Source organism: Ctenopharyngodon idella, chromosome 1 (genome assembly GCF_019924925.1).
Source record: "Ctenopharyngodon idella isolate HZGC_01 chromosome 1, HZGC01, whole genome shotgun sequence".
In the NCBI taxonomy this organism is placed as follows: Eukaryota; Metazoa; Chordata; class Actinopteri; order Cypriniformes; family Xenocyprididae; genus Ctenopharyngodon; species Ctenopharyngodon idella.
Window position 1 is genome coordinate 41,657,734 of NC_067220.1, and position 17,732 is coordinate 41,675,465.

Here is a 17,732-nt window from a genome sequence, read left to right on the forward strand (position 1 = left end):
ACTCACCCTCAAGCCATCCTAGGTGTATATGACTTTCTTCTTTCAGATGAACACAATCGGAGATATATTAAAAAATATCCTTGCTCTCCAAAGGTTTATAATAGTAGTGAATGGGGGGCCTGTTTTGAAGCCCAAAATAAATGCATCCATCCATCATAAATATAATCCGTACGACTCCAGGGGGTTAATAAAGGCCTTCTAAAGCAAAGCGATGGGTTTTGTAAAAAAAAAAAAAAAAAAAATCCATATTTAAAACTTTATAATGTAAAATAACTAGCTTCCGGCAGATGGCCGTACGCATCAATTTGCGGCAGAAGAGTGACCTCTGACCTGACGCATGCGTAATGACGAACGCGGAAGCTCAGAGGATAGAGCAAAACAAAACAGCGGTCATAAATTAGAAGTCTAAAACGAGAAATTTTAAAGAGAAATGTCAGAGGATTTCGATAAAAGAGAACAGGACCTTCAGTTTGTTGTACAGCCCTATTTGTTCCTACATCCTGCGTCATACGTCGCATCAGGGGTTAATCATTTGGCGCAATGCGACTTAGTTATTTTAGATTATAAAGTTTTAAACATGGATATTTTTCTTACAAAAACCCATCGCCTCGCTTCTGAAGGCCTTTATTAACCCCCTGGAGCCGTATGGATTATATTTATGATGGATGGATGCATTTATTTTTGGATTCAAAACAGGTCCTCCATTCACTACCATTATAAATCTTTGGAGATCAAGGATATTTTTGAATATATCTCCAATTGTGTTCATCTGAAAGAAGATAGTCACCCAGATATACACCTAGGATGGCTTGAGGGTGAGTGAATCATGGGATAATTTTCATTTTTTGGGTGAACTATTACTTTAATGCTGGTTCTGATTTTTTTTTAAAAAAATGTCAGAATACACAGTGCATCGTAGTTTGTTGCGTATGGGACTGCATAGCTGCAGACCAGTCAGGTTGCCCATGCTGACCCCTGTCCACCGCCAAAAGTGGCACGTGAGCATCAGAACTGGACCACGGAGCAATGGAAGAAGGTGGTCTGGTCTGATGAATCACGTTTTCTTTTACATCACGTGGATGACCGGGTGCGTGTGCGTCGCTTACCTGGGGAACACATGGCACCAGGATGCACTATGGGAAGAAGGCAAGCCGGCGGAGGCAGTGTGATGATTTGTGCAATGTTCTGCTGGGAAACCTTGGGTCCTGCCATCCATGTGGATGTTACTTTGACACGTACCACCTACCTAAGCATTGTTGCAGACCATGTACACCCTTTCATGGAAACAGTATTCCCTGGTGGCTGTGGCCTCTTTCAGCAGGATAATGCATCCTGCCACAAAGCAAAATGGTTCAGGAATAGTTTGAGGAGCACAACGAGTTTGAGGTGTTGACTTGGCCTCCAAATTCCCCAGATCTCAATCCAATCGAGCATCTGTGGGATGTGCTGAACAAACAAGTCCATGGAGGCCCCACCTCACAACTTACAGGGCTTAAAGGATCTGCTGCTAACATCTTGGTGCCAGATACCACAGCACACCTTCAGGGGTCTAGTGGAGTCCATGCCTCGACGGGTCAGGGCTGTCAGGGCAGCATAAGGGGGACCAACACAATATTAGGAAGGTGGTCATAATATTATGCCTGATCGGTGTACTTTGTGTTCAATTGGTGATTTGTAAAGGGCAAAGAATATTCTCATGTGATGTGTGCAAAGTGTTTAAGTGCAAATTGAAATTGAATAGAAGTGAAAGAGAAATAATTCAGAGAATACAGTTATTGTTCAGTGAAACTGATTAATGTTTTTCATTCATTAATTCATTTTATTTCATATTTTATTTTATTCATTTATTCATCCAGTTAGTACTGTAGACAACTAAGTTCATACAAATGCATACACACATAATAAAAACACAAATATTAATTATTTTATTGATTCAGTGTATGGTGTGAGACCCCCAACCCGGGATCCAAATACTAGTATAAAAAGAAATTACACATATTTGGTGAGCTCAGACCTTAGTAGATATTTTCCCCCTTTTCTTTTCCAATGTTAAATCCGACGAATGGGTTACACTTCCATCATTCTGCTTGGGTTTTCATATCAAAGTGGACCCATGAAGACCTCTAATGTTTCCTACGTGACAAACTCGGTTCCCCTCCCAGCATTGTCTCGTGTACCAGTCAGTCTGTCCAGATCTTTGTATGCTGTAGTTTAGAGGTGTCACATAACCTGTACATGACATCTGATCCCTTCTGAGACAAAAACACTTTTTTAGATGTTACTGTTTGCACAAAATTTCATTGTCTTAATTTCTTTATTTATAGAGCTTGAATCTATGCACTGAAACCAAACATAAAGTGGCATAAAAACGCCTACACACTGACACACAACCCTAAGCCACTGACGCATTTAAGGTGTAATAGACGGTCCCTCTCAGGGGAACAGGTGGGTCTATATCTACACATTCGGCTCATCCTCTACTTGCAACGACTCCCGATAAGAGAAACACACAGAGATCATGAGAATCTATCCAGACATGAAGATGTTGGCAGTTATGGTCATTTTATTCCTGGCGGCCGGCTTGAGTGACAGTGTGATTCTGACTAAATGTGGGCTGAAGCAGCAGCTTCAAACAAGCCTTACACTGCCTCCGAATACGACCGACCTCCTGGCGCAGAGTGAGTCTCCATCTACATCCAGAGCTCAATATCTGACTTGAGATACTGAACACTGATGTTTCAATGTATATTAATATAGTTAATACTGTTTATATTGTTAATAATATTTGCAGGTGAGCATATATTGATTTTTTTTGTCATTTTTAGTCACTTACATGGAAAAGAGTCGCGGTGATATTCTTAAAAAATGACCTTTCATGCAGGCTCCACAGCCCATTCACACCATGGATGATAACTAGAACGATAATGATAAAGATAAAGTTTTAAAAAGTAAAGGTTCCAAAAGGGGGTTTTGCCAGAACTATTTTGGTTCCCCAAAGAACCATTTACTTAACGGTTCTTTAAAGAACCAGTGTGAAGAACATTTTTATAATCTAAAGAACATCTTTCCACTATCTAGAACCTTTTGTGCAATGTAAAGACTCTATGGATGTTCTTCATGAAATCATAGATGCCAATAGAGAACCATTATTTTTAAGAGCAGAGTCTAAAAATAAAGGTTTTCTGTTGGCATCTATGGTTTCATGAAGAACATCCATGGAACCTTTCCATTGGACAAAAGGTTCTTTATAGTGGAAAAAGGTTCTTTAGATTATAAAAATGTTCTTCACACTGGTTCTTTAAAGAACCGTTAAGTAAAAAGTTCTTTGGGGAACCAAAAATGGTTCTTCTATGGCATCACTTCAAAAACCCTCTTTTGGAACCTTTATTTTTAAGTGTATCAATGGAAGCACTTTCAGGACAATTTTTGTTTTTGTTTTTTTCAGCTCAAGAACAATAAAAGCACTAACAGCCAAACAGAATCCATCCTGCTTTAAAGAGCTTGAGCATTTAAAGCATCAGGCGACATAATTGCAGTGCGCACTTAGAATAAACAGAACAATGTGCGTTGGTCGTTAACATTTATCGTTCTTGGTGTGAACGGGCCTTAACAGAAACTCTCTTTACAGTCGTGTGTCATGTCCAGCTGACCTCTAACTTCAATACCAGCGCCATTAAGATGATCATTGAGCCAGAAAAGCCACATGAAAGTCAAGGTTCTCGCAAGGGCAGGTCTGCCAAGAAAGGCCGCCCCTCCGCTAAAGTCACCCCTAAACCCCACTTGGAAAGTGGCGAGGACAAAAATGAGTTCTGGACCCTGTACGGCTTGTTCCAGCTCAGTGACCATGTGGTGTGCAACTCCACTCGACGTCATTCACTGAACCTCTGCGGACTGACCTGCGACAGTGAGTACTCGCTTTTATTCAACACGGATGCTTTACATTTATCAAAATTCACAGTAAAGACATTTATTATGTTACAAAAGATCTATATTTAAAGTTCCCCTGTAGTCAATAATTTTATCCCTTAAAACTCATCTTTAGTGACCAAAATTACATATTTAAACGTTTTTTCCTGTGAAAAAAAATTCTTAGTGCCTTAAAATAGCTTAAATGTAACTCTACACCCTTGCCTCATTTATTATACGCGGATCTATGAATATGATAATTAGCCCCGCCTCCACTTACTCACACAAGCTCAAGAGATCCACTCGGTCAACTTACTGAGGTAAACGCTCACAATGGTATAACTTTTTATAACGTCAGACACATAATGATAATTAATATGATTAGCGTTTTGCTTGGCAACATTATCAAACAGCTAAAAATGTGTTGCTAATATTACACAAATCATGTTCAGATTCATGAGTCGGACAGCTGCCTTCTAACAATCAGTATCCTTAGAAAAGCTTTGAACAACTCAGAACGTCAGTGGAGAAAGGTATATATAGTTCATCATAACATCGTAATATGCATCAAACACCTGCCATATTGCTAAATCTACCCGATTTTTCATATCAACAGAAAAATATACCAAGATAACCTTCTTTTGAGACTCCCTTGCGCAGTCAGAGTTAATGTTATGCTAAAGCCCGCCGGCACGTTGACATGATTGGTTACAAGGTAGTCTGTGACATCAGAAACACAGCGGGTTTGAGACTGTCTTTGGTTCACTGCCGTTTTAAAGAGAAAATACTCAGCAATGGTGTTGACTGATGAATTTGCACATGGTTTGTCTTAAAGCATGTTAAAAACACCAGATAGACATATAAACAACATTAAAAACTTTATTTTCACCACAGGGGGGCTTTAAAATAAATGCTTTTCTTTTGAACTTTTTATTCATTAAAGAATTGGAGCTGCATGATTAATCGTTAAAAAAATCTCATTCCCAATGGCAATGATTCGACCAGATTTAAACATTTGACAAAATCACACCAAAACATTAAGATCTGTGTTTGCGCTGCTGCTGATCCAGAGAGAGTAGTTGTCATGATTCGGTATTAAACAGCTTCACGCTTTCTTTTCAACCACACAGTATCATTATTTTCGAATATTCAAATTATCACAGAAGTACTGGGATAAAAGTTTATAGTTTGGATATAAACACTAATGTCAGCGGAAGCCATCAAAATAGAGCAAATCACCTTTTGAAAGTAGCTTTAACGCTTGTGTCGATTACATCGTTACACCAGTAGGTGGAGACTGTTAAGTGACTGTTAAAAAGCGTATTTGTTTCTGAACGAATCTCATGAATGAATGATTCAATGACAAATGCAATTCATCCAGTAATAAAACAAGTGAAGTAGGCCTATTTATGGGTGAGTCATTGAATCATTCATTCAAACCATTTTTTTAAACAATTCATCCCTATTAATTAAACGTTTTAAATAAAAACTACAGCAATTAAAGCTGCAGTCCGTAACTTTCGGCGCTCCAGCAGTTAATAAACAGAACTGAATCCGTCTTGTGGAAGAACATTGTAGCCGGAGCTACTTCTCTCTGTTTATGTCTATGACGAGTCACGCAGGTACTTTTACTCCACAGCGGTGCCGACCCGACCCATGATAGTCCGAAAATAAACACTTATTATAGGTGTACCGTAGTGATTCAGGATAAGACAAAAACACGGTTTGGAAAATGGATTCATGATGTACTCGCTCATTATGTAATTTTTGTAAATTTTGAACTCAAAAAAACATTACAGACTGCAGCTTTAACATTTTGTCAGAACCTCTTGTAAATTATGTTTTTTGTGTAGTCTGTCTGTTCAGACTCGTAGGAGAATCGTGATCTCTATTTGAAACAAACAAACAAAAAGCTCTACAAAGAATCCAATGAGGAAATGGGGAATGATCACGGTTTCCACAATAGTATGAAGCAGCACAACTATTTTCAACATTTATAATAATAAGAAATGTTTTTTGAGAAGCAAATCAGGTGATACTAAAGACTGGAGTAATGATGCTGAAAATTCAGCTTTGATCACAGGAATAGATTACATTTTAAAATATAGAAATATGTATTTTAAATAATATTTCACAGAATTACTTCATGAGCAGAAGAGATATATATAGGTCTATATATATAATCTAGAAGTGTGTGTGTGTGTGTGTGTGAACAGGTTTATATTAATGTGATTTTTTTTCTTTTTCAGAGCTGTTTGACGATGACATCAGTGATGATGTGGCCTGTGTCCAGGTCCTTATAAATAAAATGTGAGTAAAATTGTACACACAATAGTACACAAATTACAGAAAATGCTATTACAGTATGAAGGTATTTTCGCAGTGAATCTTAATTTCTAGTGTAGTAAATTAGCTAAGCTATAATACAATAAAATATACATTATTCTTGTAATGTGTTTGTAGACGTTTGAATTATTATTAATTTTGTTTATATAGAATATCGTGTTAACATTTATTCCACATAGAAATGATTTTATTAGTGAATCCTCGTAAGGCAGTTGAGTGCAAGTGTCCTGAAACTGTGTTCATCTGACTTTAACAGGACTGCAGTGATTCCTGACCCCGAAACTGCTAAACACATCCATAAAATGTAAGTGAATGAAACCTAAAACTCATGTTTAATATACAACAACCAATTCAATACAGCAATTAATGGAAAACATTAATACATTTACTGTGTTTGCATGGAAGAATGTTAAACTGATATAGAGGTCTCTACAATAGCCACTATGGATAATTCCTTTTCTAAAAATCATTCAGTCTTGGTTCTTTCAAAGCATAATATTTGGCACTTTCCTTTGACAGGATCTCGTTGATCTACCAGCCAGAGTGTGTCAATGCAAAGGCCTCTGTTTACTTCGCTGACTGTCCACAACCTTGAGTTTTAGACCTCCTGATCTGAATCCTGAACTTTGACATGCCCTGCTTTACTTCTACATTTATATACTTAGTTTAGACAACAAATCTTATTCTGTACGAGTCATTAAAGCCTTTTGAAACGCAGTGTTGTGCTCATGAATTTAATTCATTCCTGTGTGTCTCTGTGGTCTGATGTAGTGAAAACTGAGTCAAACATTTCCATGTCTGTGGTGGACAATCCAAATCAGATGGAAAATATAAAACAGGCTTTGTTTTGAGAAGGAGTGTAAGAGAGTTGGTGGATGGTTTAGTGAAATGATGGATTGATGGTTCAAAATACTCAGCAATGGTGCTGACTGATGAATTTGCGCATGGTTTGTCTTAAAGCATACTAAAAACACCACATAGACATATAAACAACATTAAAAGCTTGATTTTCACCATGGGGGGCTTTAAGATATTTTTACAGACTAATTTTTTCTCTTCCTGTTAGGCAGTATTTAGTGGGCAATATGTTAAGTATAAAGAACATTCACTAGACGGTGTGTTTGTTAACGAGTGGATTGTGGCGCTGAAATAAATGCCAACCTTGATTTTTTAGTACTGGGATAAAAACACCAAACACCAAACACCAACAAAATACCACAACAATAAATGTATTTATAGAACATTTATAATATAGTGAATTTTATATGGACAGCATTATATTTAATGTGTCTGGCAACTTGAAAATGTGTTTTATTGCATGTCTATAAACATTTAACAGATTTACTGTCAGTATACACCATAGTTATACAACTGAAGTAAATGCATTTATATCCATTCAAATGAATGAAAATCAAAGGAATCATAGAAAAGGATTGGGCTAATAAGGTGTCTATGTATTTTATAGGTCTATAGTTATACCTGCAGACCTGGAGATCTCCTGCTGCAGCCACACCCTTCTAGAGATCCAGTGTTGCCAAATTAGCAATTTTGTTGCCAGATTTAGCAACTTTTCAGACTATCCTAGCAATTTTTTCAAAAAGCACCTAACAACAAATTTAGCAACTTTTGAAAAGTGACTCAAACAATAAAAAAAAGGCACATTTTCATTTAAATTACACAAAAAGAGGAAAGCATTGAACAGCCAAGCAGCGCATCAGCCTGGAGAGAGCTGAAGAAAGATGCCTAACAGCACACACATCATATGTGAATTAAGTTGATAATCATAATTGTTCAATAATAATTGTTCATTTATGATACAGCATGTTATTATTACGCTTGTACCTAATTGTTGTTCAGTTTGGTAAACTGTAAGAAAAAAATTGTAGAAAAACAGAAAAGGTACGGGTAATTTTCTGCCATCTGTTAGGTTGTAACCCTGTGTAACCCTAAAACACAAAATGCAATGCGTGATTTAAAACATGTAAAACACCTGTGAAAAATTAATACGGATAATTCCTTCATATTAACACAGTATATTGTGCCCTATTTTATTAACTTTTCTTAGAGTGTAGCTAACTAATTACCATAACACTGCTTATAATGCTTATAATATGATAACTGTACAAAATTGTGTTGCGCGTGTTCAATAATTCAATGTTGTATTTAAAAATAAAAATATCTGATCATAAAGATGTTCATATTACTTTTACAAATAAAAAATATGTTCTTGTTATTTTTTATGAACAAATCTAAATAAACATATTTCGAATTCTATTTTTCATGCGTATTCTACGCAATAACGCAGTTTTGCGTCATGGTTGCGCGATGACGTCATCGTGGAATGACATCACAACGTCATTTAACATTAGGCTTGTTTGAGACAAAGCCACTGGAAGGCAAGCCTGCAACCTTTAGCCAAAAAAGCGTAACGGCTAATGCTAACGCCCCGCCCCTGGGTTAGCTGTTTGCTAATCTTCAGCATGTTTTACACTAAACAATACTTTCGTTGGGAACTATATGTTGATTTTAGCTTGATAAAAATTTATTTTTTTTAAGAGAAGGCAGACCAGGGAACGTTGCGTCTGATGTCACTGCCATTACACGATAGGCTGAGAGGAGCCGCACGTGATTAAGTTAGCTGTTACGCTTTCTCCAATGGTAGATCGACCCTCTTATCTCCCCATTATATACAATCTCTGTTTGAGATGAGCAAATTCTGTGCAGAAACGATCACCGGTGATCACCGCGAGATGCATGCCGGTTAGAAATGTGTCCGAGGGTGGGCCGCCTTGCTCTGATGTCATGCCGACGTGTGTCAAAAAAGTCTTGCGACGGCGAGGCGGCCTCATCGGATTCTGCAGTCGAGCGCAGTTGCTCTCCACCGACTGCGCTGATCAAAAGCACGATGGGACTTGCTGACGACACAGCTTAAAGGGTTAGTTCACCCAAAAATGAAAATTCTGTCATTTATTACTCACGCTCATGCCGTTCCAGACCCGTAAGACCTTCGTTAATCTTCGGAACACAAATTAAGGTATTTTTGTTGAAATCCGATGGCTCAGTGAGGCCTGCATAGGCAGCAATGACATTTCATCTCACAAGACCCATAAAGGTGCTAAAAACATATTTAAATCAGTTCATGTGAGTACAGTGGTTCAATATTAATATTATAAAGCGACGGGAATATTTTTGGTGCGCCAAAAAAACTAAATAACGAATTATTTAGTGATGGCCGATTTCAAAACACTGCTTCGGAGCATAATGAATCAGCTGTTCGGAGCGCCAAAATCACGTGATTTTTTTTTTTATATTAAAACTCTAATATCATGATTTTATGTGTATAAATTATGTGTGAATATTCCTTAAGTCTCTGACAGTGCAATCTCTCTGTGGGTTATGATTGTTATCATATTTATAAAAATATATAAAAACATGTCTGTAATTAAAATAAAAATGATTGATACACATATTCTTCGAATGGAAATAAATAACAAGTACTTTGGGTATATTGTTCATTATGTTTATTTTCATATAAAAGCAACAGAACTTAAATTACATCCAGTTTATCAGCAACACAGTGCACGAGTGTGAATCCCGCGATATCCGTCTCTGATCTCGTAGGTGTCTGATCCACTACGAGAACAGAGAACTGTCCGTCTTGCCTGTGCTTGTTTCACTCCTCCCCTCACTGCAGCCGCCTGCTCTCGCCTACATTTCAGGCGAGGCTAGGCGCGTCTCAAACAAGCCTAACTTTTCGCAACAAATGGACCCGCCTCTTTTAGCAGCTTCCCCTGAAAATGAGTTGTCAACACTGCTCGAGACACGGATCTGCACTTCGGATTCTAACAGAAAAAATAAACCATCTGGGTGTATTTGGAGTGCTAGTTCTCATTTATGACGGATACTATGCGAATTGGGATGTAGCAGAGTTAAAGTGAAAATAAAATCCATCGGCCTGTTGCCATTTAAGAAAACAGAAACATCTCGCCAATAGAATCAAAGAGTTTCCTTCATGTAAATTTTCTTGACGGAACATCAGTGTCCACAGACACATTTCCACTGAGGTGAGTGTTACAGACACAGTTCAAGTTATCGCTTAAATTGGCGCCGGGTATAGAAATAACAAACAATGTTTAAGATTGTTATGCTGTGAAATATATTTTAGTTTAATTTTTGTATTCGAATATTTAGCTCCTGACATCATATACAGAAGATTCAAAGAGTTGGTTTTCTCTAATAGATTTGTCTTTCAATTTTTTTTTTGGCACAAAGTACAGGAATACTGACTGTAAGTAATGTGGTGCAATGTTATGATATTCGCTATTTTTGTTATTACATTTATCTTCAAAACGTTGCCATGTAAATAGCTGGAAGGTATTGAAAGTCTTGGATTATTAATATAATTATGTGGTTTTACAGAGGCACATTGAAGCTGTTTGAGACCAACAGAACCTTATTTATCCTCATATGTAGGGTTTGGTCTTTTAGGTTAAAAATTAAAAGTTGGTAAAATATTGTAGCAAGTCTAAAGAGTGTTTTATGTTCTGTTCGGATAAATCTAAGTGCATGTGTTCTTTCCTGTGTTATGGTTCAGCTTGTGTGGGGCTTTAAGGGGTGGGAGGTTCTCCTGAAAGAATAGCCTGCGTGGTGTTGTGTGGGCGGGGTTCTGGGGAAAAGGTTCCAGAAGTTTGTTCTCTGTCTGTGTGGCAGGAGCATCGGCCAAACAGGTGCTCATCTTAATAAAAGAAGACTAAGCTGTTAAGTGAGTCTCATCATTTCCTCCATTCGTTACAATATGATTTTTCATGCACATGAATCCATTTTGTGATTTCCTGAGAATGACTAGTGGTAATTAATTTAGCATAAATATTCTAAATTTCCTTCATGTTTTGTTTCAGTTCAGTCCATCTGTGTTGAAATTAGGAAAATTGTTAATTAATGCTGTTAAAAACTAAAGTAAGCAAAAGTGACTAAAGTGACTGTATATGTAATGGATTTCAGACATATTAATAGATCTTAAAGGGGTCATGAAGTAGATGTTTTTATTATTTTATAATGTTTCCTGAGGTGCACTTATAATGTTAGTATTATTTTTGCACCATAAAATGTCATAATTTAGAAATAAAAGGCATTTTTCTACCCTGATTTTAGCCCTCTGATTTGAACGCTTTGTTTTAAGGGGCGTGTCTGACTTCAGTGTAAACGCCCACTGCTGTGATTGGCTGACATATTTGCATTTTAAATAGGTATTACATGTGGAACCCTCTCGGATACTTTTACTACGTTTTACTATTACAGCTGTTGAGATTAAGGAATTTGTTGTGTAGTGATATTGTAACAGTGTCATTCATTATAACGGCAGTTTTGGCAAGTGTCAGTCCAAATAAACTCACGCTGTGTTATTGACAGCTTCAGCCAGTGGCGTGCACTTGGGGGGTGCGCAGCACCGATACATCTCGAACAAGCCTAATGATTGTGCCCCTGTGACGTCACGTGCCATCTCGGATTCAAACGAAGTATTTTTACAGCTTGATTATATGAATACTTTTTTATCGATGATCAAATTTGATTTCTTATGTCATTACCCCTTTAATTAACAGCTCACATGTGTGGGTGTGCACTTGCTGTAAAGTCTCCAACAGCATAATAAATATTAAAGGGTTAGTTCCCCCAAAAATGAAATTTCTGTCATTAATTACTCACCCTCATGTTGTTCCAAACCCGTAAGACCTTCGTTCATCTGCAGAACACAAATTAAGATATTTTGATGAAATCTGAGAGGTTATTTTATCCTCCACTGAAAGCAACGTAATTACCACATTCAGGGCCCAGAGAAGTAGTAAAGACATCGTCAAATAGTCCATGTGACTACAGTGGTACTACAGAGTAAGCGTTCTGATGTAGAGCACTACTTTTCTGACCTTAAATGTGGTATTTTCATTGCTTTCTATGGGAAATAAAATTAAAAAAAAACTCTTAAAAAATATCTTAATTTGTGTTCTGAAGATGAACGAAGGTCTTACGGGTGCTGGAACGACATGAAGGTGAGTGATAAATGACAGAATTTTCATTTTTGGGTGAACTAACCCTTTAATGGAATAATTCAGTCACCTGAATCAGTTCATTAAAAAAGTCATGAATTTAAGAGTGTGATTTACATTCACTTGTGTTCAACTTCACTGCACAGACCTAATCCTCCAGAATCCAGCTGTGTGTCCATGAAGAGTGACCAGTCAATGGATCCTCCAAGTAACATTAGTGGACACACTGATCCTGGGTTTAGGTGAGTGCTTTACTAAACACTTGATTATACATGTTTATATTTATATTTACATTTATTTATTTGACAGACACATTTATCCAAAGAGACAAAAGGCCAGGACACACCAAACCAACAGTCGGCCATCGGGCAACATTGGGCTGTTTTTGAGTGTCGACCGACTAAGTTTTTTCAGTGTGTTCTGCACTGTTGGCTCTAGTCGGATGCCGTTGGGCAGAAAGAGAATTCTGATTGGCTGTTCAGTTTAGTAGGACAGCCCGCTAATAGTCGAATAACCGGTTAGTCAACTAAAAGGGGTTTGGTTGACCAAAATTTTATTAGGCTTAAAATCACACAGGCTGTGACGGACATATCGTTAACGGCAGGAAATCCAAACATTTGCCTATCATTCATCAACCTCAAATATGGCTTATCACTTTACAAGTCCACTCGCTCTAATGTTAACCTAGATAAATGTGCGCTATTATTAGGCGCATATCCAAGTGTTTGTGTGGAGAGCACGCTTACTGCATGACATGGAGACGCTGGTGCAATCACTTTATTTAATTTAAAAAACTTAAAAAATGGAAAATAAATATTCTCAGATTATGTAATCCATATGAAAAAAGCATGTAGATGCATCCACTATGCAGAGATGACAAGTCAGCATTGTCGACTTAATGTCTGCAGCCGAAAACACAGAAAACTTTATCAATAAATGATTTAAATGTTTAGAGAGTCTCCTTCTGTTTTTTCACGACACATTCATAATCATTACGTTTGCCGGTGCGCTGTGGCAAGCTTTATGTGCGCTTGAGCGCTGATTAGGCTATGTATTATATATAGGCAATTAAAGGCTAAATAATTGAATTATTTTGATTTATGGCTTATTAATATAAACGTGCAATTAGTCGACTAGTAGTTTAAATGAAGGACTACTAGTCGACTAGAAAAATCTTTAGTCGAGGGGAGCCCTACAATTTAGCAAACAAGTCAGTGCACAAGAAAAAGATCAAAAGTGATGAAAGCAAGCAAAGAAGTCATGACGGCACAGAAAGAAGGCTGTTTTAATTTTATGCCATCTTACCTGAGCATTCCACTGCATGAATATTCTCATAATAACATGAGCAGAGTGGAATAAAGGACATGATCAGCATGATTGATATTCAAAACGGTAAGTAAGTGCTGCTTTGTTTATGGTTTATATACCTGCAGTCTTTTTTTGAAAGACGAATATAAACGAATATATCTGCTTAAATAGACAGTTATCTACTTTACACGCAGGCGCAGAACACGCATGCTAGTTGACAGGCGCCTGTAGTCCTTTCGGTGTGTTCAAGCACAGATACGAGGGGACAACACATTCTGCTTTCATTAGTTCTAGTTCTTTGGTCTCGGTTTGGTGTGTCTCTACCCTTACATAGCAGGATCCTGACGCAATACAATATCCTGATACAATGTTTGTATATGATTTATTTAACCTTTCTTTTTATCTTAAAGTAGTGGCCCTCAACATGCCAAATTCCTCAAGACATTCAGATCAGATCTGAGGAAGAAGTTTGAGTATCTGTATGAGGGAACAGCAAAGCAGGGAAACCCAACACTGCTGAATGAGATCTACACAGAGCTGTACATCACAGAGAGTGATTGTGGAGAGCTCAATAATGAGCATGAGGTGAGACAGATTGAGACTCAGTCCAGCAGAGCAGCAACAGAAGACACACCGATCAAATGCTCTGACATCTTCAGACCTTTACCTGGACAAGACAAACCCATCAGAACTGTGCTGACAAAGGGAGTCGCTGGCATTGGAAAAACAGTCTCTGTGCAGAAGTTCATCCTGGACTGGGCTGAAGGGAAAGAGAATCAGGACGTCCAGCTCATATTTCCACTTCCTTTCAGAGAGCTCAACTTGATGAAGGACAAAACACTCAGTCTTTCAGATCTTCTTCACGTCTTTTTCCCTGAAACAAAAGAAATGAAACCATTCAGTGATGAATATAAAGTTGTCTTTGTTTTTGATGGTCTGGATGAGTGTCGTTTGTCTCTGAACTTCAATGTGAAATTGTGTAATATATCTGAATCAGCCTCAGTGGATGTGCTGCTTACAAACCTCATTGAGGGGAATCTGCTTCCCTCTGCTCTCATCTGGATCACCTCCAGACCCGCAGCAGCTGACCTCGTCCCATCTGAGTGTGTCCATCGAGTGACAGAGGTACGAGGCTTCAGTGAGCCTCAGAAGGAGGAATACTTCAGGAAGAGAATCAGTGATCAGAGTCTGGCTGATAAAATCATCACACACCTGAAGTCATCAAGGCGCCTCTTCATCATGTGTCATATCCCAGTGTTCTGCTGGATCTCAGCCACTGTCCTAGAGAAGATGTTGAGTGAAGCAGAAAGTGGAGAGATCCCCAAGACTCTCACTCAAATGTACACACACTTCCTGATCATTCAGACCAACATCAAACATGAGAAGGACTATGAGAAAAAAGTGAAGGATGAAGACATGATCCTCAAACTGGGGAAACTGGCGTTCCAGCAGCTTGTGAAAGGAAACCTGATCTTCTATGAGGAAGACCTGAGAGAGTGTGGCATTGATGAGACAGAAGCATCAGTGTACTCAGGATTGTGCACTCAGATCTTCAGAGAGGAGTTGGGCTTGTATCAGGGGAAAGTCTTCTGCTTTGTTCATCTGAGCATTCAGGAGCATCTAGCAGCTCTTTATGTGCTGCTTTCATTCCTGCTGTACAAGAGGGATGTGCTCAATGAAAGCCTCAGCTCAAAACATTCACATGAGTTCACGTGTCACACAATATCTGACCTGCATCAGAGAGCCGTGGATGAGGCTCTGCAGAGTAAGAATGGACATCTGGACCTTTTCCTCCGATTCCTTCTGGGTCTCTCGCTGGAGTCCAATCAGACACTCCTGAAAACCCTTCTGACACATGTTGGAAACATTTCGTACAGTAAAGAGAAAACAATTAAATACATTAAAATGAGGATAAGAATGAATCCCTCACCAGAGAAATCCATCAATCTGTTCCACTCTTTAAATGAACTGGGTGATCATTCTCTCGTAAATGAAATCCAGAAGTGTCTCAGATCTGGAAGTCTTTTAACCACCAGATTGTCCTCATCACAGTGGTCGGCTGTTGTCTTTGTTTTATTAACCTCCGAGTGTTTGGATGGGTTTTATTTGAGTAAATACATAAGCAGAGAAAATGACCAAAACCACACTTCACCGGATGAATTACTTCAGAAGCTCTTGCCTGTAGTTGAAGCCTCCAGATCAGCAGGGTAAGTCTGAGATCAATCATCAGATATGTGTGTGTGTGTGTGTGTGTGTGTGTGTGTGTGTGTTGTAGTGATGTGCTTCTCTGTTCTTTGTTGCCTATAGTAATATTAATTTGGCCTGATTTTTTTTTTTTTTTTTTTTTTTTTTTTTATAACAAAAGACACACTTGTTACACTCTTCATTTCCACAATAACTGAACTTGAGATGAAGATGCTAGTTTTTTTAGGCTTGGGTTTTGAAAGTCTGTGAGGACTCATCTGTCGCTCTTTCAATGACACTCTCTTCTGATATAGTGAACTTCTCCAGTCTGAAAACTTTTGTAGGCTACATATGCAAAATCTGCAGTTTGTGCTGTTTGGATTTTGTTTAAACCACTTATGACCTTTACCCAATTAAAGAACCTGTTTGAGGTGAATCAGAGTATCTTCCAATCACTCGTTTTTTATTTAATTTTGAAATAAGGAAAATGAAAAAAAAAAAAAAAACGGGTCCATTTTTTTTTTTTTTTTTTCAAACAAAATGAAAAAACAAGAATTCGGGTTGATTTTTCATTTTTAAATTAAAATTAATAAACAACTTGAATATTTGATATTCATGTCTGTTGTTCCGGTAAACCCATGGCCAAAGAATTTTTTCATTTAGTAGATTCTTTTATTTTATTTCAAAGTGTTTCTGGACCTACACACAATCATGGGCATACTCTTGACTTGGTTTTCTCGTTGGAGATAACGATAGAAAATATTTGTGTCGAAGAAACGGACCATATGTCTATTAGGTTTGATCTGTCTTCTGCAGCAAATGTACTCTGTTATCAGCCCCCTTCATTCTTGTTCCGGGTTATTACTACCTCCACACCTAGTGCCTTCACAGGATTTTAAAATTGTTTAGGCCTATCTCTAAATTGCCTTTTATGAATAAGATCCTAGAGAAAGTTGTCCATAATCAACTTGTTGACTTTTTGATTGGAAATAACATAATGGATATTTTTCAGTCTGGATTTAGGACCAAACATAGTACAGAATCAGCATTATTAAAGGTTACAAATGATATCTTGTTAAGTATTGACTCCGGGAAATGTGTTGCCTTGATGTTAGATTTAAGTGCAGCCTTCGATACTTTGGATCATGTGATTTTAATAGAACGCCTCAGAGATTATGTTGGGATTAAAAGTGTAGCCCTTAAGTGGTTTTCCTCTTATCTGCATGAGAGGACATGCTCTGTTAAAATTGGAAAATACGTTTCTGCATCTGCGAATATCTCTTGGGGGTTCCTCAAGGATCAATTCTTGGTCTGACTTTATTTTCATTATATATGTTACCCTTGGGGTCAATTTTTAGGCAATACAATATTAATTATCACTTGTATGCTGATGATGTACAATTGTATTTTCCTTTGGAGTGTGATGGCTGTACATCTCTTGCTAATTTTTTTTAAGTGTTTGACTGAGGTAAAGAGATGGCTAGCAAAAAAATTTTTGCAACTAAATGAGGATAAGACTGAGTTTATTATGTTTGGGAACAAACAGCTTGGAATTGATCTAGTTGAAAGCTATGGACCTTTGTCCAACAATATGCATAGTTATGTAAAGAATCTTGGAGTAATTTTTGATTCTGAAATTTAACAGCAAGTTAACAGCATTGTGAAAACATCTTTCTTTCAGTTAAGAAAAATGTCTAAACTGAAACCTATCCTTTCAAACATGGACTTGGAGACCGTTTTGCATGCCTTTATTTCCACATTGTTGGATTATTGTAATGCAAGTATAAGTGAATCCCTGGTTGCTCGTCTTCAGTATCTCCAAAACACTGCAGCAAGAATCTTAACAAACACCAGAAAACGGGATCATATAACGCCTGTATTGATATCTCTTCACTGGTTACATGTAAAATACAGAATACAATACAAGGTGTTAATGTTTGTCTACAA

At 37.7% G+C, this 17,732-nt stretch overlaps 2 protein-coding genes across 20 annotated transcripts in view; both read left to right on the forward strand.

Moving 5' to 3' along the window:
• The first annotated feature begins 2,516 nt into the window (after window positions 1–2,516).
• On the forward strand, window positions 2,517–6,560 carry LOC127512257 (lysozyme S). Its single transcript, XM_051893001.1, has 4 exons — window positions 2,517–2,678; window positions 3,629–3,904; window positions 6,156–6,216; window positions 6,509–6,560. The coding sequence occupies exons 1-4, from the start codon at window positions 2,519–2,521 to the stop codon at window positions 6,558–6,560; spliced, it is 549 nt and encodes a 182-aa protein (XP_051748961.1). The 5' UTR covers window positions 2,517–2,518.
• Window positions 6,561–9,979: 3,419 nt separating this feature from the next.
• LOC127520007 (NACHT, LRR and PYD domains-containing protein 12-like) overlaps window positions 9,980–17,732 on the forward strand; it is a 125,655-nt gene continuing 117,902 nt past the window's right edge. For 7 of the 19 annotated variants that reach the window (XM_051907829.1, XM_051907872.1, XM_051907819.1 and 4 more), the window contains exons 1-3: window positions 9,985–10,316; window positions 12,440–12,535; window positions 14,012–15,808. In XM_051907829.1, the coding sequence (XP_051763789.1) occupies window positions 12,471–12,535; window positions 14,012–15,808 (1,862 nt within the window). In that variant the 5' untranslated portion in view covers window positions 9,985–10,316; window positions 12,440–12,470. Of the gene's footprint in view, window positions 10,317–12,439; window positions 12,536–14,011; window positions 15,809–17,732 lie in introns of all 19 variants that reach the window. The other 12 variants (XM_051907847.1, XM_051907806.1, XM_051907841.1 and 9 more) reach the window with 5 other exon arrangements.

Excerpts from the sequence above, each read along its gene's own strand:
- LOC127512257 (XM_051893001.1), top strand. The coding sequence starts at position 2,519 with ATGAGAATCTATCCAGACATGAAGATGTTGGCAGTTATGGTCATTTTA. Across the intron at positions 2,679-3,628 it reads GACCGACCTCCTGGCGCAGA|TCGTGTGTCATGTCCAGCTG; the intron begins GTGAGTCTCCAT and ends CTCTCTTTACAG. Across the intron at positions 3,905-6,155 it reads CTGCGGACTGACCTGCGACA|AGCTGTTTGACGATGACATC; the intron begins GTGAGTACTCGC and ends TTTCTTTTTCAG.